General features: G+C 49.8%; 1 protein-coding gene across 3 annotated transcripts; it reads right to left on the bottom strand.

The window, feature by feature from the left end:
- Positions 1–232: 232 nt before the first annotated feature.
- ASMT (acetylserotonin O-methyltransferase) lies at positions 233–27,043 on the bottom strand. 3 transcript variants are annotated; one of them, XM_030806957.1, is made up of 9 exons: positions 26,827–27,043; positions 16,190–16,364; positions 15,178–15,307; positions 12,988–13,056; positions 10,333–10,451; positions 7,034–7,117; positions 6,539–6,679; positions 1,821–1,943; positions 233–511 (listed from the first exon to the last, which is right to left on the bottom strand). In XM_030806957.1, the coding sequence occupies exons 1-9, from the start codon at positions 26,893–26,895 to the stop codon at positions 300–302; spliced, it is 1,122 nt and encodes a 373-aa protein (XP_030662817.1). In that variant the 5' UTR covers positions 26,896–27,043; the 3' UTR covers positions 233–299. The 3 variants fall into 3 exon arrangements, with proteins under 3 accessions (XP_030662817.1, XP_030662818.1, XP_030662819.1); XM_030806958.1 differs by lacking the exon at positions 7,034–7,117 and having other exon boundaries at positions 26,827–26,895; XM_030806959.1 differs by lacking the exons at positions 6,539–6,679; positions 7,034–7,117 and having other exon boundaries at positions 26,827–26,962.
- Positions 27,044–27,555: the final 512 nt, after the last annotated feature.

The following is a 27,555-nucleotide window of genomic DNA, read 5'->3' as shown; positions in this document are numbered from 1 at the left end:
ACTCTACTCCAGCCTGGGAAACAGAGCAAGACCCCATTTCTGAAAAATAAATAAGAAGATAAAATCTTCATTCCTTATTAAATAAGGCTTCCCCTATAATTAGTGGCCTGTGCATCATTGAATAACCAGGAAAAGGTCCTATTTGCAGCAGGGCACAAAGTAGAGGCAGTCCAATCCTGTCCATAGAAGCCTCCAGTCACTTATCGTGTGAATACCAAGAACAAGAAGCCACTGGAGATACATCTCTTTATTATTATGTCTTGTGTGCTTTGACGGTAGTTCCAGATCACAAGAAAAAGTTATTTCCTGGCTAAAATGGCATCATAAATGGCTCCTGTTTTCTTAAACTGGAAGTCTCTGAAGCCAGCAGAAGAGAGGAGCGTGTGGTAGTGGGTGGGGGTCCTCTCCTGGCCTTCTGTCTGCACAAGCATGTTCAGAGAGTAGAGCTGTGTGAGCAGAGGACCCCGCCTGTCTTCATCCAGGAGGCTTTCAATGACCAGAATGCCACCACCTAGAAAGGGAGGGGCACAGTCCACATCACACACGAACACACAGACAGGCTGTGCCAAAGTCCCAGTGAACCATAAGGATAGCCAGATCTCAGAGGACAGTCGGGGCATGGTCCCCATCACACACTCAGAGGCTGTGCCCATGTCCTCATGAACCATCAGGATGGATGGACCTCACAGGAGAACTGGGACACTGTCCCCATCACACACACAGAGGCTGTGTCCACGTCCTCATGGACCATCAGGATGGGTGGACCTCATAGGACACTGGGACACTGTCCCCACCACACACAGAGAGGCTGTGTCCACGTCCTCATGGACCACCAGGATGGATGGACCTCACAGGAGAACTGGGACACTGTCCCCTTCACACACACACAGAGGTTGTGCCCATGTCCTCATGAATCATCAGGATGGGTGGACCTCATAGGACACTGGGACACTGTCCCCATCACACACACAGAGATTGTGCCCATGTCCTCATGAACCATCAGGATGGGTGGACCTCACAGGACACTGGGACACTGTCCCCAAGACATACACACAGGCTGTGCCCATGTCCTCATGGACCATCAGGATGGGTGGACCTCACAGGAGAACTGGGACACTGTCCCCTTCACACACACATAGAGGCTGTGTCCACGTCCTCATGGACCATCAGGATGGGTGGACCTCATAGGACACTGGGACACTGTCCCCATCACACACAGAGAGGCTGTGCCCATGTCCTCATGAAGCATCAGGATGGGTGGACCTCACAGGAGAATTGGGACACTGTCCCCAACACATACACAGAGGTTGTGCCCAAGTCCTCATGAAGCATCAGGATGGGTGGACGTCACAGGAGAACTGGGACACTGTCCCCATCACACACACATAGGTTGTGCCCATGTCCTCATGAATCACCAGGATGGATGGACCTCACAGGAGAACCGGGACACTGTCCCCAACACATACACAGAGGTTGTGCTCACATCCTCATGGACCATCAGGATGGGTGGACCTCAGAAGTGAGTGGGGCACTGTCCTCATCACACACACAAATACTAGCCTAATTCTGAAAGAATTTCATCAAAATGAGGCCACTGAAGTTTCAGAGGACCTTTCACTTTTTCCATCTTTATGTCGTTTTATCAATAGAATAGAAATTAGGACCCTATATATTGTAGGTCGTTATCTAGAAGGAAAGCCATTTGGCAGGATGTCTACACTCACCTGTGGGATGATTTCAGTGCCTGCCCTCTAAATGTGACTCCTGCAATTCTGCCCCGAGTCACAAGCACACGCTGAAATGCAAACCCCACAACTTACCTGGCTTGCAAGTGTGGTAGATGCTCTCCAGCAGGTGTGAGCACTTTCCATCTGCCCAGTCATGGAGGATCCTGGCCAGGATGTACAGATCTGCTTCCGGAAGGGGGTCTTTAAAGAAATCCCCTAGAACACAGAGCAGGCACCATGAGGTCAGCCTGCAACCCAATCCCATTTGACTAAACCTATTCCAGGCACATAAAGGTCACCTGGATGGGTCATGCCTTTCCCAGGTCTTCCAGGCTAGTGACCTGCAGACCTAACCTTGAAAAACGAAAAGGCTCAGGAGAAAGATAAGAAGATACTGAATGATAAGTGTGGCCTCTTTCTCTCCTTCTCCTTAAAAAAAATCATATTATTATTTCTTTTTGTTTTTTTTTTTTGAGATGGAGTTTTGCTCTTGTTGCCCAGGCTGGAGTGCAATGGCATGATCTCGGCTCACCGCAACCTCTGCCTCCTGGGTTCAAGCGATTCTCCTGCCTCAGCCTCCTGAGTAGCTGGGACTACAGGCATGCGCCACCACGCCTGGCTAATTTTTGTATTTTTTGTACAGACAGGAGTTCTCCACGTTACTGAGGCTGGTCTCGAACTCCCAACCTCAGGTGATCCGCCTGCCTTGGCCTCCCAAAGTGCTGGGATTACAGGTGTGAGCCACAGTGCCCGGCCCATTTTCTCCCTTGCCTTCCCCTCCCCTCCCCTCCCCTCCCCTCCCCTCCCCTCCCCTCCCCTCCCCTTCCCTTCCCTTCCCTTCCTTTGCTTTCCTTTGCTTTCCTTTCCCTGATGTCCCCTGCAAAAGCACAACTGCTGATATCACCCAAAGCCGTGGATTCCAGGAGTCCCTGGGAATTCAGTCAGCAGCTCCTAACTGATGACTTGAACTGAACCTACAGTCAAGACCTGTTCTCCAGATTTAAAGTAAATACGCAAGGCTGACCCTTTATGTGTGTGCGATGTCAAACACTCAAGTCTCGTCATAGTTTTCCCTCAAAATTATAAGGTGCCAATCTTGGGAGGGATCTTGGTGAGCTCTGTGCAGTAAAGAGTTAACTCAGGCCAGGCGCGGTGGCTCATTCCTGTCATCCCAGCACTTTGGGAGGCCAAGGTGGGTGGATCACGACGTCAGGAGTTCAAGACCAGCCTGGCCAAGATGGTGAAACCCCATCCCTACTAAAAATACAAAAATTGTCCGGGCATGGTGGTGGACGCCTGTAATCTCAGCTACTCGGGAGGCTGAGGCAGAGAATGGCTTGAACCCAGGAGGCGGAGGTTGCAGTGAGCCAAGATCACACCACTGCACTCCAGCCTGGGCAACAGAGTGAGACTCCATCTCAAAAAAAAAAAAAAAAAAGGCCAGGCTCAGTGGCTCACACCTGTAATCCCAGCACTTTGGGAGCCTGAGGCAAGCAGATCACGAGGTCAGGAGATTGAGACCATGCTAGCTAACACAGTGAAACCCCGTCTCTACTAAAAATACAAAAAAAATTAGCCAGGCATGGTGGCGGGCACCTGTAGTCCCAGCTTCTCTGGAGGCTGAGGCAGGAGAACGGCATGAACCCGGGAGGTGGAGGTTGCAGTGAGCCGAGATCCCGCCACTGCACTCCAGCCTTGGCGACAGAGTGAGACTCCGTCTCAAAAAAAAAGAAAAGAAAAAGAAAAAGAAAAGAGTTAACTCAGGCCAGGCACGGTGGCTCACTCCTGTAATCCCAGCACTTTGGGAGGCTGAGGCGGGCGGATCACCTGAGGTCAAGGGTTCAAGACCAGCCTGGCCAACATGGTGAAACCCCATCTCTACTAAAAATACAAAAAAAGGCCGGGCGCGATGGCTCACACTTGTAATCCCAGCACTTTGGGAGGCCGAGGTGGGCAGATCACGTGGTCAGGAGATCGAGACCATCCTGGCAAACATAGTGAAACCCCGTCTCTACTAAAAATACAAAAAAAATTAGCCAGGCATGGTGGCGGGCACCTGTAGTCCCAGCTTCTCTGGAGGCTGAGGCAGGAGAATGGCGTGAACCCGGGAGGCGGAGATTGCAGTGAGCCGAGATCACACCACTGCACTCCAGCCTGGGCAACAGAGCTAGACTCCGTCTCAAAAAAAAAAAAATTAGCTGGATGTGGTGGCCCATGCCTGTAATCCCAGCTACTCGGGAGGCTGAGGCAGGAGAATCTCTTGAACCTGGGAGGTGGAGGTTGCGGTGAGCCAAGATCCCGCCATTGCACTCCAGCCTGGGCAACAAGAGTGAAACTCAGTCTCAAAAGAAAAAAGAAAGAAAAAAAAAGAAAGAAAAAAGAAATGATATGACTGTGTGTCACAGAAGTTAGGCAGTTTGCCTGGAGTCTCATGGTAAACGGAAGTCACATACAGGCTTCCAGATTCCAAGTCTGGATGTTTCCCGTAAAACCATAAGGTAACCTAACAGTTGTTCAGGTTGCAAAACCATGAACAAAAAAGCAATTTCTCTCAGGTCCTATCCAACCAACAACCCCTGCTACAAACTTTTTTTTTTCTTTCTATTTTTGAGACAGAGTGTCACTCTTGTCACCCAGGCTGGAGTGCAGTGGTGCCATCTCGGCTCACTGCAAGCTCCACCTCCCGGGTTCACGCCATTCTCCTGCCTCAGCCTCCCGAGTAGCTGGGACTACAGGCATCCACCACCATGCTTGGCTAATTTTTCTTTTTATTTTTAGTGGAGACGGGGTTACACCATGTTAGCCAGGATGGTGTCGATCTCCTGACCTCGTGATCTGCCTGCCTCAGGCTCCCAAAGTGCTGGGATTACAGGCGTGAGCCACCGCACCAGGCCTGGACCCTAACTCGTAACACTCTTAGAAAGTAGCATGAAAACAGGACAATAGATGCTGTAACAGGAAATCTTAAAGCCTTCTCCAGCTCAGGACCTCGGCATGTGCTGACTGTTCCTAAAACAAGGCTCTTTCTTTTCTATTTTTTTTTTAAGATGGCGTGTCACTCTGTCACCAGGCTGGAGTGCAGTGGCGGGATCTCAGCTCACTGCAACCTCCGCCTCCCGGTTCAAGCGATTCTCCTACCTCAGCCTCAAGTAGCTGGGACTACAGGCACGCGCCACCATACCCAGCTAATTTTTGTATTGTTAGTAGAGATGGGGTTTCACCGTGTTGGCCAGGATGGTCTCGATCTCTTGACCTTGTGATCTGCCCACCTCGGCCTCCCAAAGTGCTGGGATTATAGGCGTGAGCCACCGCGCCCGGCCAACAAGGCTGTTTCTTTCACACAAACCGGGTTCTTCTCATCCTTCAGGTCTCATCTCAGCCTCCCATGAGCAAGCTATTTATATTTGGTGTTTTCTCCATGGAATACAACTCAGCCATAAAACGGAACTAAATAATGACCTTTGCAGCAACTCGGATGGAGTTGGAGGCCGCTGTTTTCAGTGAAGTAACTCAGGAATGAAAAACCATATATTGGATATTCTCACTTATAAGTGGGAGCTGAGATATGAAGATGCAAAGACATACGAATGATACAATGAATTTTGGGGACTCAGGGTGAAATGTGGGAGGTGGGTAAGAGATAAAAGACTCTCAAAAAAAAAAAAAAAGAAAAAGAAAAAGAAAAAGAGAAAGAGAGAGAAAGGCCAGGCACGGTGGCTCACGCCTGTAATCCTGGCACTTTGGGAGGCTGAGGCAGGCAGATCGTCCTAGGTCAGGAGTTCGAGACCAGCCTGCCCAACATGATAAAATCCCGTCTCTACTAAAAAACACAAAAATTAGTCAGGTGTGGTAGCAGCCACCATAATCCCAGCTACTCAGGAGGCTGAGGCAGAAGAATTGCTTGAACTGGGAAGGTGGAGGGTGCAATGAGCCGAGATTGTGCCACTGAACTCCAGCCTGGGTGACCGATGCAACTCTGTCTCAAAAATAAATAAATAAAATAAAATAAGTTTGTGAAAAGACTCCACATTGAATACAGTGCACACTGCTCGGCTGACAGGTGTAACAACTCTCAGAATTCACCACTGAAGGACTTACCTGGTTGGGCACAGTGGCTCACGCCTGTAATCCCAGCACTTTGGGAGGCCGAAGCGGGCAGATCACCTGAGGTTGGGAGTTCAAGACCAGCCTGGCCAACATGGTGAAACCCTGTCTCTACTAAAAATACAAAACTAGCGGGGCGTGGTGGCGGGTGCCTGTAATTCCAGCTACTTGGGAGGCTGAGGTAGGAAAATCGCTTGAACCCAGGACGGGGAGGTTGCGGTGAGCTGAGATTGCACTCCAGCCTGTAATCCCAGCACTTCAGGAGGCCGAGGTGGGCGGATCACCTGAGGTCGGGAGTTCGAGACCAGCCTGGCCAACATGGTGAAACCCCGTCTCTACTAAAAATACAAAAATTAGCCGGGCGTGGTGGCGGGCGCCTGTAATCTCAGCTACTCGGGAGGCTGAGGCAGGAGAATCGCTTGAACCCCGGAGGTGGAGGTTGCAGTGAGCTGAGATCGTGCCACTGCACTCCAGCCTGGGTGACAGAGCGAGACTCTGTGCCAAAAATAAAAAATAATAATAATTGTAAGAAAACTCTACCTACACCCAGCTTTCCATCCATCATGAATAACAGACAGTGTTGACTTGAGGGCGTTGTCAGGAGCGAGAAGGAAAGCACATCACACCCTCATCATTTCCCAGAAGCATCCAGTCCCCCTGGAGAAGCCGTGAGACACATCTCTGCTTCCCGACAGACACAAACACACCTTCCCGGAAGTCAATCTGTTCTTCATCCTGGAATGAGAAGTGCTGCTTTGCCGTCTGCACCACTTCTGGGATGTCAAAAATGGTGACCTTACATCTAGGGTACAGAGATACGCATTCCTTAGCCAGAGCTCCGGAGCCACCTGGAAGGGGACACAGCGTGTTTGACCCTCAGAGATGAACCTGGGAGACGTCACTCACCCCCCACACAACATGGACTCATGAAGGGTCCAACCCAGGAACTTGGGTCCTTCCGCCATGTCTGGTCTTTTTTTTCTTTTTATTATACTTTAAGTTCTGGGGTACATGTGCAGAACAGGCAGGTTTGTTACATAAGTATCCATGTGCCATGGTGGTTTGCTGCACCCATCAACCCGTCACGTACATTAGGTATTTCTCCTAATGCTCTCCCTCCGCAAATGCCCCAGCCCCCGACAGGCCCCAGAGTGTGATGTTCCCCTTCCTGTGTCCATGTGTTCTCATTGTTCAATTCGCACCTATGAGTGAGAACATGCGGTGTTTGGTTTTCTGTCCTTGTGATAGTTTGCTGAGAATGATGGTTTCCAGCTTCATCCATGTCCCTGCAAAGGACATGAACGCATCCTTTTTTTTTTTTTTTTTTGAGATGGAGTCTTGCTCTGTCGCCCAGGCTGGAGTGCAGTGGCACGATCTCGGCTCACTGCAAGCTCTGCCTCCCGGGTTCACGCCATTCTCCTGCCTCAGCCTCCCGAGTAGCTGGGACTACAGGTGCCCGCCACCACGCCCAGCTAAATTTTTTTTTGTATTTTTAGTAGAGATGGCGTTTCTCCGTGTTACCCAGCATGGTCTCGATCTCCTGACATTGTGATCTGCCCGCCTCGGCCTCCCAAAGTGCTGGGATGACAGGCATGAGCCACCACGCCCAGCCAAACTCATCCTTTTTTATCCACCATGTCTGATCTTGACGGTGACACGACTGTCTACAGGCCCCTGAGTTCAGGTGGTCTTCCTGGCTGGGCTGACCCAAGCTCCAAGCTTCCACATGGCCACGGAACTGTGTGCTCTTGAAGCCGGCGCACCTGTCCAGCCAAGGGCAGCCAACAGCTAAGAGAAGGACACAGTAACAAGCTGCATTCAGAAGCCCCTGTAAGTCGTGCGTGCAAAATCCATCGTGGGCCACAGAGACCTCCAGCCCTGTGCTCCTTGTCCATTATTTCCGTAGAAAGTCAGTCTTTTTATTTATCTATTTATTTTGAGACAGACTCTCGCTCTGTCACCCAGGCTGTAGGGCAGTGGTGTCATCTCCGCTCACTGCAACCTCCGCTTCCCGGGTACAAGCGATTCTCCTGCCTCAGCCTCCTGAGTATCTGGGATGACAGGCACCTGCCACCACGCCTGGCTAAGTTTTTGTATTTTTAGTAGAGACAGGTTTTCACCATGTTGGCCAGGCTGGTCTCAAATCCTGACCTCAGGAGATGCACCCGCCTCGGCCTCCCAAAGTGCTGGGATGACACTGGCCCGTGTTTTTTAGGATGTCAAACCATGACCGACTGCTCAGGAATGCACCGCCTAGGCCTCCCAAAGTGCTGGGATGACAGGCGTGAGCCACCACACCCGGTCTACTTGTTCATTATTTTCTTACCAAGCTGCTCTCCAGGCAGGGGGGATCCTGAACTCTCTCTATCCCTACTCACAGTGACTAAAACTAATAAACTGGCAGACGCTCCTCACTCTGCAGAGGGCCTTCTACCAGCCAGGAGCTGTGCTAAGTGATTCACTGAGTCACAGGAGGCAGATAGGGTGGGTGGATCACAGTCTGGAGTGTGACAGCCCTATCGGGTAGAGCAGGTCCTTCGGGGCGAGCCCGGGGTTGGCGGGTTTGTATTTGAAAAGCAAGCTCAGGGCCAGGTGTGGTGGCTCACGCCTGTAATCCCATCACTCTGGGAGGCCGAGGCAGGTGGACTGCACGAGCCCAGGAGTCTGAGACCAGCCAGGTCAACATAGAGACACTCAGTCTCTACAAAAAAGTTTTAAAATGAGCTAGGCGTGGTGGCTCACGCCTGTAATCCCGGCACTTTGGGAGGCCAAGGCCGGTGGATCACGAGGTTAGGAGATCGAGACCATCCTGGCTAACATGGAGAAACCTCACCTCTACTAAAACAATACAATTATCCAGGCGTGGTGGTGGCACCTTTAGTTCCAGCTACTCAGAAGGCTGAGGCAGGAGAATGGCGGGAACCCAGGAGGCGGAGGTTGCAGTGAGCGGAGATCGCGCCACTGCACTCCAGCCTGGGCAACAGAGCAAGACTCCATCTCAAAAAAAAAAAAAAAAAAAAAAAAGCAAGCTCGGCCTGGGTGTGGTGGCTCACGCCTGTAATCCCAGCACTTTTGGAGGCTGAGGCAGCAGGATTGCACGAGCCCAGGAGTCTGAGACTAGCCAGGGCAACATAGAGACACTCAGTCTCTACAAAAAAGTTTTAAAATGAGCTAGGCATGGTGGCTCACGCCTGTAATCCCGGCACTTTGGGAGGCCAAGGCCGGTGGATCATGAGGTCAAGAGATCAAGACCAGCCTCGCCAACACGGCAAAACCTCGTCTCTATTAAAAAATACAAAAATTAGCCTCACATAGTGATGTGCACCTGTAATCCCACCTACTCGGGAGGCTGAGGCAGGAGAATCGCTTGAGCCTGGGAGGCAGAGGTTGCAGTGAGCCGAGATCCCGCCACTGCACTCTAGCCTGGGTGACAGAGTGAGACTCTGTATCAAAAAAAAAATTAGCCGGGCGTGGTGGCAGGCACCTGTAATCCCAGCTACTCAGGAGGCTGAGGCAGGATAATTGCTTGAACCTGGGAGGTGGAGGTTGCAGTGAGCCGAGATCGCAGCATTGCACTCCAGCCTGGGCGACAGAGTGAGACTTCATCTCAAAAAAAAAAAAAAAAAAAAAAAAAATTAGCCCGGTGTGGTGGCAGGTGCCTGTAATCCCAGCTACTCAGGAGGCTGAGGCAGGAGAATTGCTTGGACCCAGGAGGCAGGGGTTGCAGTGAGCCGAGATCATGCCACTGCACTCCAGCCTGGGCAATGGAGCAAGATTCCATCTTAAAAAAAAAAAAAAAAAAAAAAAGAAAGAAATAGAAACGTGTGCTTGCAGAGGAGATGTTTGCTGACTCTAGGAAGTGCCCTGTGCTGGGTGGAGTGATTCCTCTAAGACCAGCAAGGCTGCACATGTCAAAGCATCAGAATGCAGAAAATAAAAGACACAAATAACACATTCCCCACACAGAATAGGAGATGCAGCTCCGAGGTTTTGGGGGTGGGGGCTACTTACCAAGCATCAGAATGCAGAAAATAAAAGATATTGCTGGGCCGGTCATGGTGGGTCATGCTTGTCAACCCAGAACTTTGGGAGGCCGAGGTGGGTGGATCACAAGGTCAAGAGATCGAGACCAGCCTGGCCAAGATGGTGACACCCCATCTCTACTAAAAATACAAAAAATTAGCCGGGTGTGGCAGCTTGCACCTGTAGGCTACTCAGGAGGCTGAGGCAGCAGAATTGCTTGAACCCAGGAGGTGGTGGTTGCAGTGAGCTGAGATCGTGCCACTGCACTCCAGCCTGGGCGAGAGAGCAAGACTCCATCTCAGAAAAAAGACATTGCTAACACACTCTCCATAGAGAACAGGAGACACAGCTCTGAGGTTTTGGGGGCAGGGGGTACTTACCAAGCATCAGAATTGAGAAAGTAAAAGGCATTTATAACACATTCCCCATACAGAACAGGAGCCATACCTCCGAGGTATTAGGGGTGAGGGGTACTTACCACCGAGGTCACACATTAGCGGGAACACTGACAGGTCAAAGGCGGTCAACACGCTTCTCCCGTTGACGCTCCAGGCCTCCTGCAGAGCTTGCATGAACTGTAGCCGCTCGCCCTCAGACCTGGCGTGCAAAACCACACTTGTCAAGATGGTGAGAATCCGGGCAAGCGTCCAGAGCAAGGGCATACGTAACCCCCTGTTGAGAACAGAGCTGTACCCCACAGGTGCACCTGCGAGCGTTGCATTTGTGAAATGGAACAGAAGTAATTCGGGATGGGGGAACCGTGGGTCAGCCACCAAAGTGTGCTCAGCTCTGGGAAACCTGGAGTTGAGTCAGAACAGATGATTGTTCTTTGGATGGGAAGGGATTTCTACCAGAAGAGGAGTTTAGATGTTTTCTAAGAGGAAAGTCAATAATATGTCCCCCCACCCACAGAGCTCAGCTCCGGAGGACAAATCCAGGAATGGGGGTGGGGGGTCTACACATCCTGGGGCAGGGGCCCCAGAAGGTGGGAATTCAGGTGGCAGGGGAAGAGGCTAGAGAAAAGGCAGGAACTAGGAAGGGAGGCAGGTGAGATGGAGCCAAGAAGGGTAGGTGGAGACGGAGGCGGACAGGGCTCTGGTGTTGGAAGCAGTTCCTCCTCCTCCCCCCCAGGGCTCCCTCTCTCCTCCTATCCTCTCTGCAGAGCCTGCTGTAGGGGTTTGCCTCAGAGTAGCGAGGGCTGAAAAGTTGCCTCTTAGGTACCAGGGTCACTATTCAGGTGATGGGCACACTAAAAGCCCAGGCTCCATTCTGCAACATGTAAGCATGGAAGAGACGGGTACTTGCGCCCACTAAACAGATACACATATTCACATATACATACACATGTGTATATATATATATATAAAGAAAGGAAGGAAGGAAGAAAAAGAAAGAAAGAAAGAAAGGAGGGAGGGAGGGTGTGAGGGAAGGAAGGAAGGAAGAAAGAAAGAAAGAAGAAAAAGAAAGAAAGGAAAAGAAAGAAAGAAAGAAAGAAAGAAAGGAAGGAAGGAGGGTGTGAGGGAAGGAAGGAAGAAAAGAAGGAAGGAAGAAAGAAGGAAGGAAGGAAGGGATGGGTGACAGAGGGAGGAAAGGAGAGAGGGTGGGTTGGAGGGACGGAAGGAAGGACCAAGGGACAGAGGGACGGAAGGAAGGGAGGGAGGGAAGGAGAGAGGGTGGGAGGTAAGGAAGGAAGGAAGGAAGGAAGGAGAGAGGGAGGGAGGAAGGAAGAAAGGATGGAAGGTAGGAAAAAAAGAGACAGCAAGCAAGAAAGATAAAAAGAAAGAGAGGAAGGAAGGAAGGCAGGCAGAAAGAAAGAGGAAGGAATGAAGGAAGGAAGAAGAAAGAAAGAAAGAAAAGAAAGAAAGAAAGAAAGAAAGAAAGAAAGAAAGAAAGAAAGAAAGGGAGAAAAAAACGGAGAAAGAAAGAAAACTACGGGGCATGAAAACAGAGAAGACAAGAAAAAGGAGAAGACGGGAGAGGAGGAGAGAGGCAGGTGAAGGGAGGGGAAGGGAGAGGTGGAAATGAAAAGAGAGGAGAGACGGGAAGAGAAAGAAAGGAGCAAAGAGAGGAGAAAGGAAGAAGAAAAGAGGAGAAAGGAGATGGGAGGGAAAAGGAGAGGAAAGGAGAGAGGGAAGAAGAGAGAGGAGACAAGAGAGAGAAGATGGGAGAGAGGAGGGGGAAGGTGGAGAGGAAAAGAGAGGAGAGAAGAGAAGGAAAAAGAGAGAAAGAGAGGAGATGGAAGAGGAAAAGAGACGGAACAGGATGGAAGGAGAGGGGAGGGGAGGGGAAGGGAGAGGAGGGGAGGAGAGGAGAGGCTGGAGGGGCAGGCAAACCACTCAGGCATCCCCTTGTCCTTCATACCCTTCCCTACTCCATGCCTCAGCCAGCTGGAACACTGGACGGACCCATCAATTCACCTCCATGTGGGAATTCTAGGTAAGAGCTTCAGGCGAAGGCCAAAGCTGTGTCCACGTCCGCAGAGCAAAGTGAAGAGCTGAGGTCTCACCCGGCCTCACCTTCACCTCTGACCAAATCAAAAACTGGGCCTCTATTTTCTTTTCTTTCTTTCTTTTTTTTTTTTTTGAGACGGAGTTTCACTCTTATTGCCCAGGCTGGAGTGCATTGGCGCAATCTCAGCTCACCGCAACCTCTGCCTCCCGGGTTCAAGCAGTTCTCCTGCCTCAGCCTCCCGAGTAGCTGGGATTACAGGTGTCCGCCACCACGCCCGGCTAATTTTTGTATTTTTAGTAGAGACGGGGTTTCACCCTGTTGGCCAGGCTGGTCTCGAAGTCCTGACCTCAGGTGATCCACCTGCCTCGGCCTCCCAGAGTGCTGGGATTGCAGGCGTGAGCCACTGCGCCCCTCCCATGCCTCCAGTTTCTACATAAACACGGAGTTTGTGGGTAGTCCTTTGGAAGGAAGCGTCAAGTTGCACCTCCTCAGGAATCTGATCAATTTGAATATCAGACGAGCCAAATCTGGGGTAGTCGTGGGGGTGGGGGATGTTATTTTAAATTAAATGGCAACTTTCTCCTGGGTTGTGCCATTTGAGTAAATGGATTGAGTCTCCTAAGTCCTTTAAAAATAAACAGAATCTTATCTGAGCTGTTGGTTTCAAAGTGATGGATGTTACCTGTAGATGGCCGTAAAAAGCTCTTCAGCGGGAACGCCAAACGTCTCCAGGTACTGGTTCTTTCCTTCTCTAAGAAAAGACAAGGGAGGCTGTTGTTTAACTATTTTATTTTATTTTATGAGACAGAGTCTCACTCTCTCACCCAGGCTGGAGTGCAATGGCACGATATCGGCTCACTGCAATCTCCACCTCCTGGGTTCAAGCAATTCTCCTGCCTCAGCCTCCCAAGTAGCTTGGATTACAGGCACCTGCCACCACGCCTGGCTAATTTTTGTATTTTTTAGTAGAGATGGGGTTTCACCATGTTGGTCAGGCTGGTCTCGAACTCCTGACCTCAGGTGATCCACCTGCCTCGGCCTCCCAAAGTGCTGGGATTACAGGCGTGAGCCACCGTGCCTGGCCAGCTGTTGCTTAATTGTTTAAACCTGAGGACTTAATGGTTACACCCGACCTTTTTCTTCCTTGCCCAAATTCTTATCTAAGGGGCCTGGGGAGTCATGCTCTGTAAACTGTAAAGTCTCGTGAGATGGGTTTTATTTAACTCTATATAACATGGCTCACTTTCCAACCTGACTCTGGCATAACAACACATCACAGATAAAGAAGAAAATAAAAGGCTGGGCGTGGTGGCTCACACCTGTAATCTTAACATTTTGGGAGGCCAAGACGGGGGCAGACAGCCTGAGCTCGGGAGTTGGAGACCAGCGTCAAAAACAGGGTGAAACCCCGTCTCTACTAAAACACAATCAGCCAGGTGTGGTGGGTGCCTATACGCCTAGCTACTCAGGAGGTTAAGGCATGAGAATCGCTTAAACCTGGGAGGCAGAGGTTACAGTGATTCAAGATGGTACCACTGCACTCCAGCCTGGGCAACAAAGCAAAACTCTGTCTCAAAAAAAAAAAAAAAAAAGAAATAAAAATATTTTAGCTCCAAACATGTTCTTTGCCGTATCTTGAAATACTCCTCTAAAGCTATCTGTTGTGGAGAAAATGCACATTCTGGAGAGAATCGCCTTCCTTTTCCTTCCTTTTTTCGGATCCAGGAGAGAACCAAGTCAGATAAGAAACAGTAACAGTCTATTCTTTCTGAAGCCTGCTACTTGAAGATTTCATCTACATAATAAGAACCTTGGTCTCCACAACCCCCTATCTTAACCCAGACACTCCTTTCTTTTTTTTTTTTTTTTTTTTTGAGACGGAGTCCCATTCTGTCGCCCAGGCTGGAGTGCAGTGGCGCGATCTCAGCTCACTGCAAGCTCCGCCTCCCGGGTTCACACCATTCTCCTGCCTCAGCCTCCCAAGTAGCTGGGACTACAGGCACCTGCCACCACGCCCAGCTAATTTTTTGTATTTTTAGTAGAGACGGGTTTCACCGTGTTAGCCAGGATGGTCTCGATCTCCTGACCCCGTGATCCACCCACCTCAGCCTCCCAAAGTGCTGGGATTACAGGAATGCGCTACTGCACCCGACCACCCAGACACTCCTTTCTATTGAGTCCAGGTCTTCTCTCTTTCACTCTTTCCTTCCTTCCTTCTCTGTCTTTCTCTTTCTTTCCATTATTTCCCTTCTTTCCCTCCCTCCCTCCCTCCTTCCTCTCTCTCTCTCCCTTTCCCTCCCTCCCTCCCTTCCTTCCTCCCTTCCTTCCTCCTTCCTTCCTTCTTTCCTCCCTCCCTCCCTCCCCCCCCCCCTTTCTTTCTGAGACAGAGTTTTTGCTCTGTTGCCCAGGCTGGAGTGCATTGGCACAATCTCAGCTCATTGCAACCTCTGCCTCCTGAGTTCAAGCAGTTCCCCCGCCTTAGCCTCCTGAGTAGCTGGGACCACAGGTACCTGCCACCATGTAGGCGGGCAGATCACGAGGTCAGGAGATCGAGACCATCCTGGCTAACATGGTGAAACCCCGTCTCTACTAAAAATACAAAAAATTAGCCGGGCGAGGTGGTGGGTTCCTGTAGTCCCAGCTACTCGAGAGGCTGAGACAGGAGAATGGCGTGAACCCGGGAGGCAGAGCTTGCAATGAGCTGAGATGGCGCCACTGCACTCCAGCCTGGGTGACAGAGCGAGACTCTGTTTTTAAAAAAAAAAAAAAAAAAAAGAAAAAGAAACCTTCCCTTTCGCCTCCTCCAGTGCCCCCTTCACTAGCCCCCGGGGGGAGTCCTGAGACGTGGTCACCACCTGGGTGCAGCCCCCACCTCACAGCATCTGCCAGGTGGCCCCAGCACCGGTAGCTGGTCCTGCCCATGTACTTCAGCATGTTGCACTGTGACGTCGGGCTGACCGTGGTCAGGTAGGCGCTGGACAGCTCTGTGTTTTGATAGAAAGCTGAAACACACAAAAAAAAACAGGGAAAAAGCAGTGAGATTCCGAGTTCCTGCCGGCGGACGCTCCCCACCTCGGCATCATCGTGATTTCAACATGATGCCAACGCCATCTGTTTTTTAGAGATGGGGTCTTGCTCCCGCCTGGGAGCACCAACACCCGTACAGCTGGGGCCTTCTATGGAAGGCACAAAGGTGACCCGGGGCGGCTAGCACCCCCGTCGGGTTCGGTTTGTACAAATCCCCATCGGGAGTTTGGGAAGAGCAAGTACAAACACAGATGAGCCACGAGAGGAAACGTACCTTACATTCCACAGAATGTCTAAAATAACTTATTGAGGCCGGGCATGGTGGCTCACGCCTGTAATCTCAGCACTTTGGGAGGCCGAGGTGGGTGGATCACCTGAGGTCAGGAGTTCAAGACCAGCCTGGCCAACATGATGAAATCCTGTCTCTGTCAAAAATACGTGCCCCAGGCTGGTCTCGAACTCCTGGACTCAAGGAATACCCCAGCCTGGGTCTCACACTCTGGTAGCTTTGACGTCCGCAGGGCAGAGGTCGGTAGCTGTGAAGTAACCACATGACCCCCAAACCTGCAAATACAGACAGAGTCTCGCTCTGTCTCCCAGGCTGGAGTGCAGTGGCACCATCTCGGCTCACTGCAAGCTCTGCCTCCCGGGTTCACGCCATTCTCCTGCCTCAGCCTCCCGAGTAGCTGGGACTACAGGTGCCCGCCACCACGCCCGGCTAATGTTTTGTATTTTTTTAGTAGAGACGGGGTTTCACCGTGTTAGCCAGGATGGAGACGGCCTCGCTTTTTACAGAACACGTGGGCTGCAGAGGGTGCCCACGTAAAACGCCTCCTTCAGAACGCCCGTGTCCTCACCTTTTCGTCCTCTCGTCTCCACTTTCAGCAGCTTCAGGGACACACAGATGTCCAACAGGAGCTCTGTCCCATGGGAACTGGCCCCCACACCTGCAGCCACTGCCGCCACGTCCAGGGGCCCTGCAGCCTCGGCGAGAAGGTCAAACACGCCCAGCTCGCAGGCGGTGAAGAGAACCTTGGAGCAGGAACGGAAATAAAAGGTCAGCGCTCAGCCTCCTGGGAATCACAGTCTTAGAAACACCCCATACCATGGCAGGCTAGGGAGAAAAGCATTGTTTTATTTATATTTTTATTCATTTATTATTTTTTTTGAGACAGGATCAAATGAGGTTGCATCACTATGGAAAACAGGCTTTTTTATTTATTTATTTATTTTTATTAATTAATTAATTAATTTTTTTTTCTTTTTTTGGGATGAAGTCTCACTCTGTCGCCCAGGCTGGAGTGCAGTGGCACGATCTCGGCTCACTGCAACCTCTGCCTCCTGGATTCACGCCATTCTCCTGCCTCAGCCTCCCGAGTAGCTGGGATTACAGGCCTGTTCCACCAGGCCCGGCTAATTTTTGTATTTTTAGTAAAGATGGGGTTTCACCATGTTGGCCAGGCTGGTCTCAAACTCCTGACCTCAGGTGATCCACCGACTTTGGCCTCCCAAAACACTGGGATTATAGGCATGGGTTAATGCGCCCAGCCGGGAGGCATTTTTAAATGAGGTTGCACCCTGTGGAAAACAGGGCGGGGCTGGGCACGATGGTTAAAAAAAAAAAAAAAGAGCTGGATGCCGTGGCTCACGGCTGTAATCCCAACACTTTGGGAGGCCGAGGCGGGCAGATCACGAGGTCAGGAGATCGAGACCATCCTGGCCAACATGGTGAAACCCCGTCTCTACTGAAAATACAAAAAATTAGCCGGGCGTGGTGGCGGGTGCCTGTAATCCCAGCTACTAGGGAGGCTGAGGCAGGAGAATGGTGTGATCCCAGGAGGCGGAGCTTGCAGTGAGCCGAGATCGCGCCACTGCACTCCAGCCTGGGCGACAGACAGAGACTCCGTCTCATAAAAAAAAAAAAGAAGCAAAAGAAAACAGGGCGTTAGTTCCTCAAAAGTTCAAACAGAGAACCACCCTGTGGTCCAGGAATTCCTCTCCTGGGACTATACCCAGAATCCCTGAGTCTGGAAGAAATGCTTGTACACCCATGTTCAGAGCCGGATTATTCACGATAATGAAAACATGGAAATAAGGGGGGGGGGGGGGGGGGGGGGGGGGGGGGGGGGGGGGGGGGGGGGGGGGGGGGAAATAAATCAATGGGGCCAGATGTGGTGGCACATGCCTGACATTCCAGCATCTTAGAAGGCAGAGGTGGGAGGATGGCTTGAGCCAGGGAGTATGGAGGCCACAGGGAGTCATGACTGTCCCCACTGCCCTGCAGCCTGGGCCACAGAGCAGGACCCTATGACTGTCCCCACTGCCCTGCAGCCTGGGCAACAGAGCAGGACCCTATGACATCCCAACAAATAGATGAATGTAAAATGAAATGTGATCTATCCATACAATGGAATATTACTTAGCCATGAAAAGGAATGAAGCACTGAAATTCTACAACAGGGAAGAATGTTGAGGGCATTACGCTCAGTGGAAGATGTCACACGCAAAAGAACATATATTTTATCATTCTATTTCTTTTTCTTTTTTTTTTGAGATGGAGTCACTCTGTTGCCAGGCTGGAGTGCAGTGGTACGATTGTGACTCACTGCAACCTCCACCTCCCAGGTTCACGCCATTCTCCTGTCTTAGCCTCCCGAGTAGCTGGGATGACAGGCACCTGCCACCACACTCAGCTAATTTTTGTAATTTTTTTTTTTTTTTTTGAGATGGAGTCTCACTCTGTCGCCTAGGCTGGAGTGCAGTGGCGCAATCTCAGCTCACTGCAAGCTCTGCCTCCTGGGTTCACGCCATTCTCCTGCCTCAGCCTCCCGAGTAGCTGGGATGACAGGCACCCACCACCATGCCCAGCTAATTTTTGTATTTTTAGGAGAGACGGGGTTTCACCATGTTGGCCAGGATGGTCTCGATCTCTTGACCTCATGATCTGCCTGGTTCGGCCTCCCAAAGTGCTGGGATGACAGGTGTGAGCCACCATGCCCGGCCTTATGATTCTGTTTCTATGAAATATCCAGAATAGAAAAATTCATAAAGGCAGAAAACAGAGCGGTGGTTGCCAGATGCTGGGGGAAGGGAATGTGGAGTGAAGATTTCATGGGGACTGAGTTTCCATCCCAGCACTTTGGGAGGCTGAGGAGGGAGGATCACTTGACCCCAGGAGTTTGAGACCAGCCTGGGCAACATAGCAAGACTCCATCTCTACAAAAATAATTTTTAAAAAAATTAGCTAGGCATGATGGCAGGTGCCTGTAGTCCCAGCTACTTGGGAGGCTGAAGTGTGAGGATCTTTTGGGCCTGAGAGATTGAGGCTGCAGTGAGCCGTGATCATGCTGCTGCACTCCAGCCTGGGCGACAGAGCAAGACCCTATCTCAAAACAAACAAACAAACAAAAGAAAAAAAAAACAAAAAAAGCCGGGCGCGGTGGCTCACGCCTGTAATCCCAGCATATTGGGAGGCCAAGGCGGGCACAGCAACTGAGGTTGGGAGTTCGTGACCAGCCTGACCAACATGGAGAAACCCCGTCTCTACTAAAAATACAAAATTAGCCGAGTGTGGTGGTGCATGCCTGTAGTCCCAGCTACTTGGGAGGCTGAGGCAGGAGAATCGCTTGAACCCAGGAGGCAGAGGTTGCAGTGAGCTGAGATCACGCCATTGCACTCCAGCTGGGGCAACAGAGCAAGACTCTGTCTCCAAAAAAAAAAAAAAAAAAAAAAGAATAAATCATCCATGCATTTCTTTTCTTGCACACATAGTTTTGGATGGGTGCCAAGGCTCTAACAACCTTACTGATAGGAAGTCATATCCCGAATAGCTGGGATTACAGGTGCCCACCACCACACCCAGCTAATTTTTGTATTTTTAGTAGAGACGGGGTTTCACCGTGTTGGCCAGGATGGTCTCGATCTCTTGACCTCGTGATCCTCCCGCCTCGGCCTCCCAAAGTGCTGGGATTACAGGTGTGAGCCACCGCACCTGGCCGCCTGTCACTATCTTAACAACAGAAGCTACTGCTGCCTTTCCCGCTGGGAAGCTCTAACCATTTAGCAGTGCTGGATGTTGTGTTAACTCTTACTGTGTTATTATGCTTCTATTCATTCTTATCCTAATAAGGTGGGGTTTCTCAACTGTGTGGCATTACTGACGTTTGGTGCCAGAGAATTCTTTTTTTTATTTTTTTATTTTTTTTGAGATGGAGTCTCGCTCTGTCACCCAGGTTGGAGTGCAGTGGTGCAATCTCGGCTCACTGCTAGCTGCGCCTCCCGGGTTCACACCATTCTCCTGCCTCAGCCTCCCGAGTAGCTGGGACTACAGGCGCCCGCCACCACGCCCGGCTAATTTTTTGTATTTTTAGTAGAGACAGGGTTTCACTGTATCTTGCACATTGTGACGTGTTGACCAGCATCCCTGGGCCCCACCCACCAGATGCTAGGAGCACCCAGTGAGCAGTTGTGACAACCAGATTTGTCTCCAAATGTTGCTGAGTCTCCCCTTGGGATGAGTCCCTGATTAAAAACATCTGTGATAAAGTTCTATTAACATTGCTTCTATTAAGATTGTATTAACTTGTTAAGTTTCTGTAGTTGTTATTCTGTTAATTCTATTAAGGTTGTATTAGCTCTTTCTCTAATAAGTTTGTATTAACTAAATTTTTCTGTTAAGGGTGTAGAAAGTTTTATTCTATGAAGGTTGTATTAATACTGATTCTATTAAGATTGTATTAACTTGTTAAGTTTCTATACCTGTTATTCAGTTAATTCTATTAAGGTTGTATTAGCTGTTGGTCTTTATTTTTTGGTTTTGTTTTGCTTTGTTTTGAGACAGAGTTTTGCTCTGTCTGTCACCCAGGTTGGAGTGCAGTGGTGCAATCTCGGCTCACTGTAACCTCCGCCTCCCGGGTTCAAGTGATTCTCCTGTCTCAGCCTCCTGAGTAGCTGGGATTACAGGCACCCACCACCATGCCCAGCTAATTTTTGTATTTTTAGTAGAGACAGGGTTTCTCCATGTTGGCCAGGCTGGTCTTGAACTCCTGACCTCTAGTGATCCACCCACCTCAGCCTCCGTGTTGGCCAGGCTGGTCTTGAACTCCTGACCTCTAGTGATCCACCACCCCAGCCTCCCAAGGCTGAGATTACAGCCGTGAGCCACTGCACCCAGCAGCTCTTGTTCTAATAACTTTGTATTAACTAGTTTTTTCCGTTAAGGGTGTAGAAAGTTTTATTCTATTAAAGTTGTATTAATAATTCTAATAAGATTGTGTTAAGTTTCCATAGTTGTCATTCTGCTAATTGTATTAAGGATGTATTAGCTCTTGTATTATTTATATTAACTAATTGCTCTATTAAGGGTATGTTAAGTTTCAGTCTATTAAGGTTGTATTAATTCTTCTTCTTATGAACTGGTTCTCTTAAGATTGTGTTAACTTGTTTCATTAAGTTTTTATAGTTGTTATTCTGTTAATGATATTAAGTTTGTATTAGCTCTCATTTTATTGTATTAATTAATTCCTCTATTAAGGGTATGTTAGGTTATTCTATTAAGGTTTTATTCGTTCTTGTTCTTTTTTTTTTTTTTTTTTTTTTTGAGACGGAGTCTCGCTCTGTCGCCCTGGCTGGAGTGCAATGGCGTGATCTCGGCTCACTGCAACCTCCGCCTCCTGGGTTCACACCATTCTCCCGCCTCAGCCTCCCTAGTAGCTGGGACTACAGGCATCTGCCACCACGCCTGGCTAATTGTTTGTATTTTTAGTCGAGGCGGGGTTTCACCATGGTCTCGATCTCCTGACCTCGTGTTATCCTGTTTGGTTAAGGTTGCATTGACTGTTTCAGTAAGTCTGCATAAAGTTTATTATTCTAAGCTTGTATTAGCTCCTTTTCTATTAAAGCTATATTAGGCCAGGTGCAGTGGCTCGCGCCTGTCATCCCAGCACTTTGGGAGGCTGAGGCAGGCAGATCACTTGAGGTCAAGAGTTCAACACCAGCCTGGCCAACATAGTGAAACCCCGTGTCTACTAAAAATACAAAAAGTAGCCAGGCGTGGTGGTGCACACTTTAATCCCACCTGTTTGGGAGGCTGAGGCAGGAGAATCGCCTGAACCTGGGAGGCAGAGGTTGCAGTGAGCCGAGATCACGCCACTGCACTCCAGCCTGGGCAACAGAGTGAGACTCGGTCTCAAAAAAAAAAGAAAAAAAAAAGCTATATTAATTCTTGTTCTTTAATGTTGTATTAACCTTTTAAAATTAGCGTTGTGTTCTGTTTTATTCATTAAAGTTGTATTCATTCCTTTTGGGACTGTCTCAATTATTCTTTTAACGGTATATTAAATGTTGGATTCTTATGGCTGAGTTCCCTCTTGGTCTATGAAAGGTGCATTAACTGTTTCTGTTAAGGGTGTGCTGAGTTTGATTTTTTTTTTTTTTGCTCCCAAAGAGTTTTTGTTTATTATTATTATTATTATTATTATTATTATACTTTAAGCTCTGGGGTACATGTGCAGAATGTGCAGGTTTGTTACATAGGTATACATGTGCCATGGTGGTTTGCTGCACCCATCAACCCATCACCTACATTAGGTATTTCTCCTAATGCTATCCCTCCCCTAGCCCCCACTTTTTTTTTTTTATTTGAGACAGGGTCCTGCTCTGTCCCCCAGGTTGGAGTGCAGTGGCACGATCTCGGCTCACTACAAGCTCCGCCTCCCAGGTTCACGACATTCTCCTGCCTCAGCTTCCCGAGTAGCTGGTACTACAGGCGCCTGCCACCACGCCCGGCTAATTTTTGTATTTTTTAGTAGAGATGGGGTTTCACCATATTGGCCAGGCTGGTCTCGAGCTCCTGACCTTGTAATCCGCCCTCCTCGGCCTCCCAAAGTGCTGGGATTACAGGCGTGAGCCACTGTGCCTGGCCGAGGGTATACTAAATGTTGTCTTCTTAAGACGATATTCACTCTTGGTCTATGAAAGCTGCATTAGCTAATTGTTTCTGTTAAGGGTGTACTAAGTTTGAACCTCTTAAGCTGGTATTAACTCTGCATTAACTCTGGTTCTGTTCAACTTCTGACAACACCCATGACATGGCATCATGTGCCCTAAAGTGACTGTTGCACCGCTGTGAACCAGCGACAGGCTTTGAATGAGCAGTCAGTAGCCCCAGCGGGAGGCCTGTGGTCAAACGAGGCAAAGGTAGCAAGTTACTGTTGTCTGGGACAGTAACAGAATTCCCACCTCTACTAGAAAATAGAAAAATTAGCCAGATGTGGTGATGCGTACCTGTAACCCTAGCACTTTGGGAGGCCGAGGCAAGAGGATCGCCTGAGGTCAGGAGTTCAAGACCAGCCTGGCCAACATGATGAAACCCCATCTCTACCAAAAATACAAAAAATTAGCCGGGCGTGGTGGCTCACACCTGTAATCCTAGCACTTTGGGAGGCCAAGGCAGGCAGATCACCTGAGGTCAGGAGTTCAAGACCAGCCTGACCAACATGATGAAACCCCGTCTCTACCAAAAATACAACAACTTAGCCGGGCGTGGTGGTGCACACCTGAAATCCCAACTACTTGGGAGGCTAAGGCAGGAGAATTGCTTGAACCTGGGAGGCGGAGGTTGCAGTGAGCTGAGATCGTGCCACTGCACTCCAGCCCGGGCAACAACAGTGAAACCTCATATAAGAAAAATAAATAAAAATAATAAAAAAAAAATTAGCCGGGCTTGGTGGCAGGCACCTGTAATCCCAGGTACTCAGGAGGCTGAGGCAGGAGAATCGCTTGAACTCGGTAGGTGGAGGCTGCTCTGCGTATTGGTGGCTGGGGAATAGGTATTTCTAACTCTTGGGGGCCTAGGGATAAAATTCAGGGGCTCTACAAACTAGGAAGGAGAAGAGACTTCACTCTAATTTTCACTACCTCTTCCTAAAATGCGATATTCCCTTCAACCATGAGCGTGTTTGCAAACCACAGCCATGACACAAGAACCTGTGGGGGCCAGGCATGGTGGCTCACGCCTGTAATCCCAGCACTTTGGAGGCCGAGGTGGATCACCTGAGGTTGGGAGTTCGAGACCAGCCTGACCAACATGGAGAAACCCCGTGTCTACTAAAAATACAAAATTATCTGGGGGTGGTGGAACACGCCTGTAGTCCCAGCTACTTGGGAGGCTGAGGCAGGAGAATTGCTTGAACCTGGGAGGCAGAGGTTGCAGTGAGCCGAGATAGCGCCACTGCACTCCAGCCTGAGCAACAAGAGGGAAACTGTCTGGAAAAAAAAAAAAGGAAAAAAAAAAACAACAAAAAAACCGGTGGCTTGCTGACAGAGAGAAACCACAGATATTTTCATGTCACACGAGAGCTGTTGCAGACATGTCAACATACCGTCAGCACATGATCCCCTTTCACAATGCTGGTGCTTTTTGTTTTTTGTTTTGAGACAGAGTCTCACTGCGACACCCAGGCTGGAGTGCAGTGGCATAATCTCAGCTCACTGCAACCTCTACCTCCTCTGGGTTCAAGCGATTCTCCTGCCTCAGCCTCCCGAGTAACTGGGATGACAGGTGTCCACCACCACGCCCGGCTAATTTTTATGCTTCTAGTAGAGACGGGGTTTCACCATGTTGGCCAGGCTGGTCTTGAACTCCTGACCTCAAGTGATCCGCCCGCCTCGGTCCCCCAGAGTGCTGCGATGACAGGCGTGAGCCACCGCGCCCGGCCAGTTCAGTCGGTTTTAGCACCCGTATCGCCGCTACCTGCACCCGTAATCTTGATGGTGTTGTCACAGATGTTAACCTGAAGGCGTCTCTCAGCGTAGGGCTTGTTTAGCCGCCAAACAGTGGAGTTTTGTTTTGTCAAAACTGCAGTTTTACTCAAAAAGGCCTGGGAAATAAACGGCGATTGCATGCGAGAAGCACACTCCCTCAGCCCATCAAGTCAGCCACGGATGCTTTCATTCCAATTGCCTCTTTAGATCTTTCGGAACTGCAGATGAGTTCAACAGTTGGGCTCAGCAAACAGAACAGAAATGGGCGAGCCATACAGCAGAGAGTGCCTGTCACCACATCAAGACCCTGGCACTGTTTTATACCCTTACCCAACACACTGAACTCTCATTCACTGAGGGAGCGTTAAAAAATAATTATATCTCGGCCGGGCGCAGCGGCTCATGCCTGTCATCCCAGCACTTTGGGAAGCCGAGGCGGGCGGATCCCTTGAGGTCAGGAGTTCCAGACCAGCCTGGTCAACATAGTGAAACCCTGTCTCTACTAAAAAATAGAAAAATTAGCCGGACGTGATGGCGCATGCCTGTAATCCCAGAACTTTGGGAGGCCAAGGCGGGTGGATCACCTGAGGTCAGGAGTTCGAGATCAGCCTGGCCAACATGGTGAAACCCCATCTCTACTAAAAATACAAAAAGATTAGCCGGGCCTGGTGGTGGATGCCTGTCATCCCAGCTACTCGGGAGGCTGAGGCAGGAGAACTGCTTGAACCCGGGAGGTGGAGGTTGCAGTGAGCCGAGATTGTGCCACTGCACTCCAGCCTGGGCAACAAGAGTGAAACTCCATATCAGAAAAATAAATAAATTTAAAAAATAAAACAAAATAAAATAATTAGCCAGGTTTGGTGGCAGGCACCTGTAATCCCAAGTACCCGGGAGCCTGAGGTAGGAGAATCACTTGAACCCAGGAGGCGGAGGCTGCAGTGAGCCAAGATCACACCATTGCACTCCAGCCTGGTGACACAGCAAGACTCTGTCTCAAAATTTAAAAATAAATAAATAAATAAATAAATAAATCTCTGATTTATCTCTATGTTTGCATTAAAGTAAAATTCATAAAATTCACCATTAACCATTCTCGTTTTTGTTTTGTTTGTTTTGTTTTTTTTTTTTTTTTTTTGAGATGGAGTCTCGCTCTGTCCCCCAGGCTGGAGTGCAGTGGCACGATCCCGGCTCACTGCAAGCTCCGCCTCCCGGGTTCAAGCAATTCTCCTGCCTCAGCCTCCCAAGTAGCTGGGACTACAGGTGTGCACCACCCCACCTGGCTAATTTTTAAAATATTTTTGGCCAGGCACGGTGGCTCACGCCTGTCATCCCAGCACTTTGGGAGGCCGAGGCAGGTGGATCACGAGGTCAGGAGATGGAGACCATCCTGGCTAACATGGTGAAACCTCATCTCTACTAAAAATACAAAAAATTAGCCAGGCGTGGTGGCGAGCACCTGTAGTCTCAGCTACTTGGGAGGCTGAGGCAGGAGAATGGCGTGAACCTGCGAGGCGGAGCTTGCAGTAAGCCAGGATCATGCCACTGCACTCCAGCCTGGGCGACAGAGCAAGAGTCCTCCTCAGCTTCTGCAAACCACCAGTCCACTTTCCGCCTCGAAGGATTTGCCTGCTCTGGACATTTCGTATAAATGAAGTCATACCATATGGGGCCTTTCAGGTCAGCCTTCCTTCACCGAGCACGATGTTATTCCGTGAGAAGAAGAAATGAGGTGTTGGGAGGCTGAGGCGGGTGAATCACTTGACATCAGGAGTTCAAGACCAGCCTGGCCAACATGGTGAAACCCCATCTCTACTAAAAATACAAAAATTAGCTGGGCATGGTGGTGGGTGCCTGTAATCCCAGATACTTGGGAGGCTGAGGCAGGAGAATAGCCTGAACCCTGGAGGTGGATGTTGCAGTGAGCCAAGATCGTGCCTCTGCAATCCAGTCTGTGTCACAGAGCAAGACTCCATCTCAAAAAAATAAAAAAAAGGAATGAGGCATTGCTCCTCTGTGGGTGAACCCTCAAAACTCACCTGTATTATAAATGCACAGTGTAATTCTTTACTGGGCTAATAAACAACCACATATACAACTCTATCATGAAATGTTTTAAAAATTTCAACACTTGCAGTTCAATAAAAATTGTCTTGTTTGTAATCCTATGTATTTCATTTAAGCTTTTTTTTTTAATTGGGACAGAGTCTTGCTCTGTCGCCCAGGCTGTATGCAGTGGCGCAATCTCGGCTCACTGCAAGCTCCGCCTCCTGGGTTCAAGCAATTCTCCTGCCTCAGCCTCCCGAGTAGCTGGAACTACAGGCACCTGCCACCGCGCCTGGCTAATTTTGTGTTTTTAGTAGAGACGGGGTTTCTCTGTGTGGGTCAGGCTGGTCTCGAACTCCCGACCTCAGGTGATCCACCGGCTTCAGCCTCCGAAAGTGCTGGGATCACAGGCGTGAGCCACCGCGCCCGGCCCAATGTACTTACATGTATCGATTGATGTCTCATGTCTCTGTAAAATGTATCGAACCAAGCTGTCCCCCAACCACCCCGGACACATGGCTTCAGGACCTCCTAAGGCTATGTTGTGGGTACACATGTTTCACGGTGCAAAATACACCTGCTAATATGAGAGAGACTCATCATTTTTCTCGACTGACACTCCCAACAATGGAACGTGAGTGTGATGAACGCAAGTCTATTCCCCCTTGTCCCACAGAGCGTATCCTACCTGGGACACCATGAAGCCGTTGGCGTACTCATTAAGGAGGCGATAGGCGTGGTCCTCTGAGCATCCCATCTTGTCTCCAATCCAGCCGTGGCTTCCAGAGCCTGTGGAGCGCTTGCTTCAAGGAGCACGGAGCCTGCCGGCAAGCTGGGGAAGAGCCACCTGCTCACGGCTGCTGCCTGAATCTCCCTGCTGCCTGCCCGGTTCTCAAAGACTGATCACTCTAGAAATTTTCATTAACCTTATTAGGGGATCACAAAGCGTGTGGGAATTCCCTGGCTTTCTGGGCACTCCTTGCAGCCCTATACTAGTCTGCGTCAGGCCTCCCCTGAGCCCTTGACTCATCAGCTGTAGAACTGATCCCAAACCAATATGCTCACCCATCATTAGCACTAATTAATCGTCCTATGGATTGAACAGGTTCTGTATTCATTTCCGGGGGTCGTGCAAATTTCCGCAAACTGGGTGGCTCAAAAAAACAGTTCTCTCACACTTCTGGAGGCTGGAAGTTCAACATCAAGATGCCAGCAGGCCAGACTGAGCCAACAGGCCAGCCTGGGCAACATAGTGAGACCCTTTTTTTTTTTTGAGATGAAGTCTTGCTCTGTCATCAGGCTGGAGTGCCATGGCACCATCTCAGCTCACTGCAACCTCTGCCTCCTGGGTTCAAGCGATTCTCCTGCCTCAGCCTCCTGAGTGGCTGGGATTACAGGTGCCATCACCATACCTGGC

The sequence above is a fragment of the Nomascus leucogenys genome, chromosome X (genome assembly GCF_006542625.1).
Source record: "Nomascus leucogenys isolate Asia chromosome X, Asia_NLE_v1, whole genome shotgun sequence".
Lineage (NCBI taxonomy): Eukaryota > Metazoa > Chordata > Mammalia > Primates > Hylobatidae > Nomascus > Nomascus leucogenys.
The sequence above is the reverse complement of the archived record's forward strand: the minus strand, read 5'-3'. Positions and strand labels throughout refer to the sequence as shown.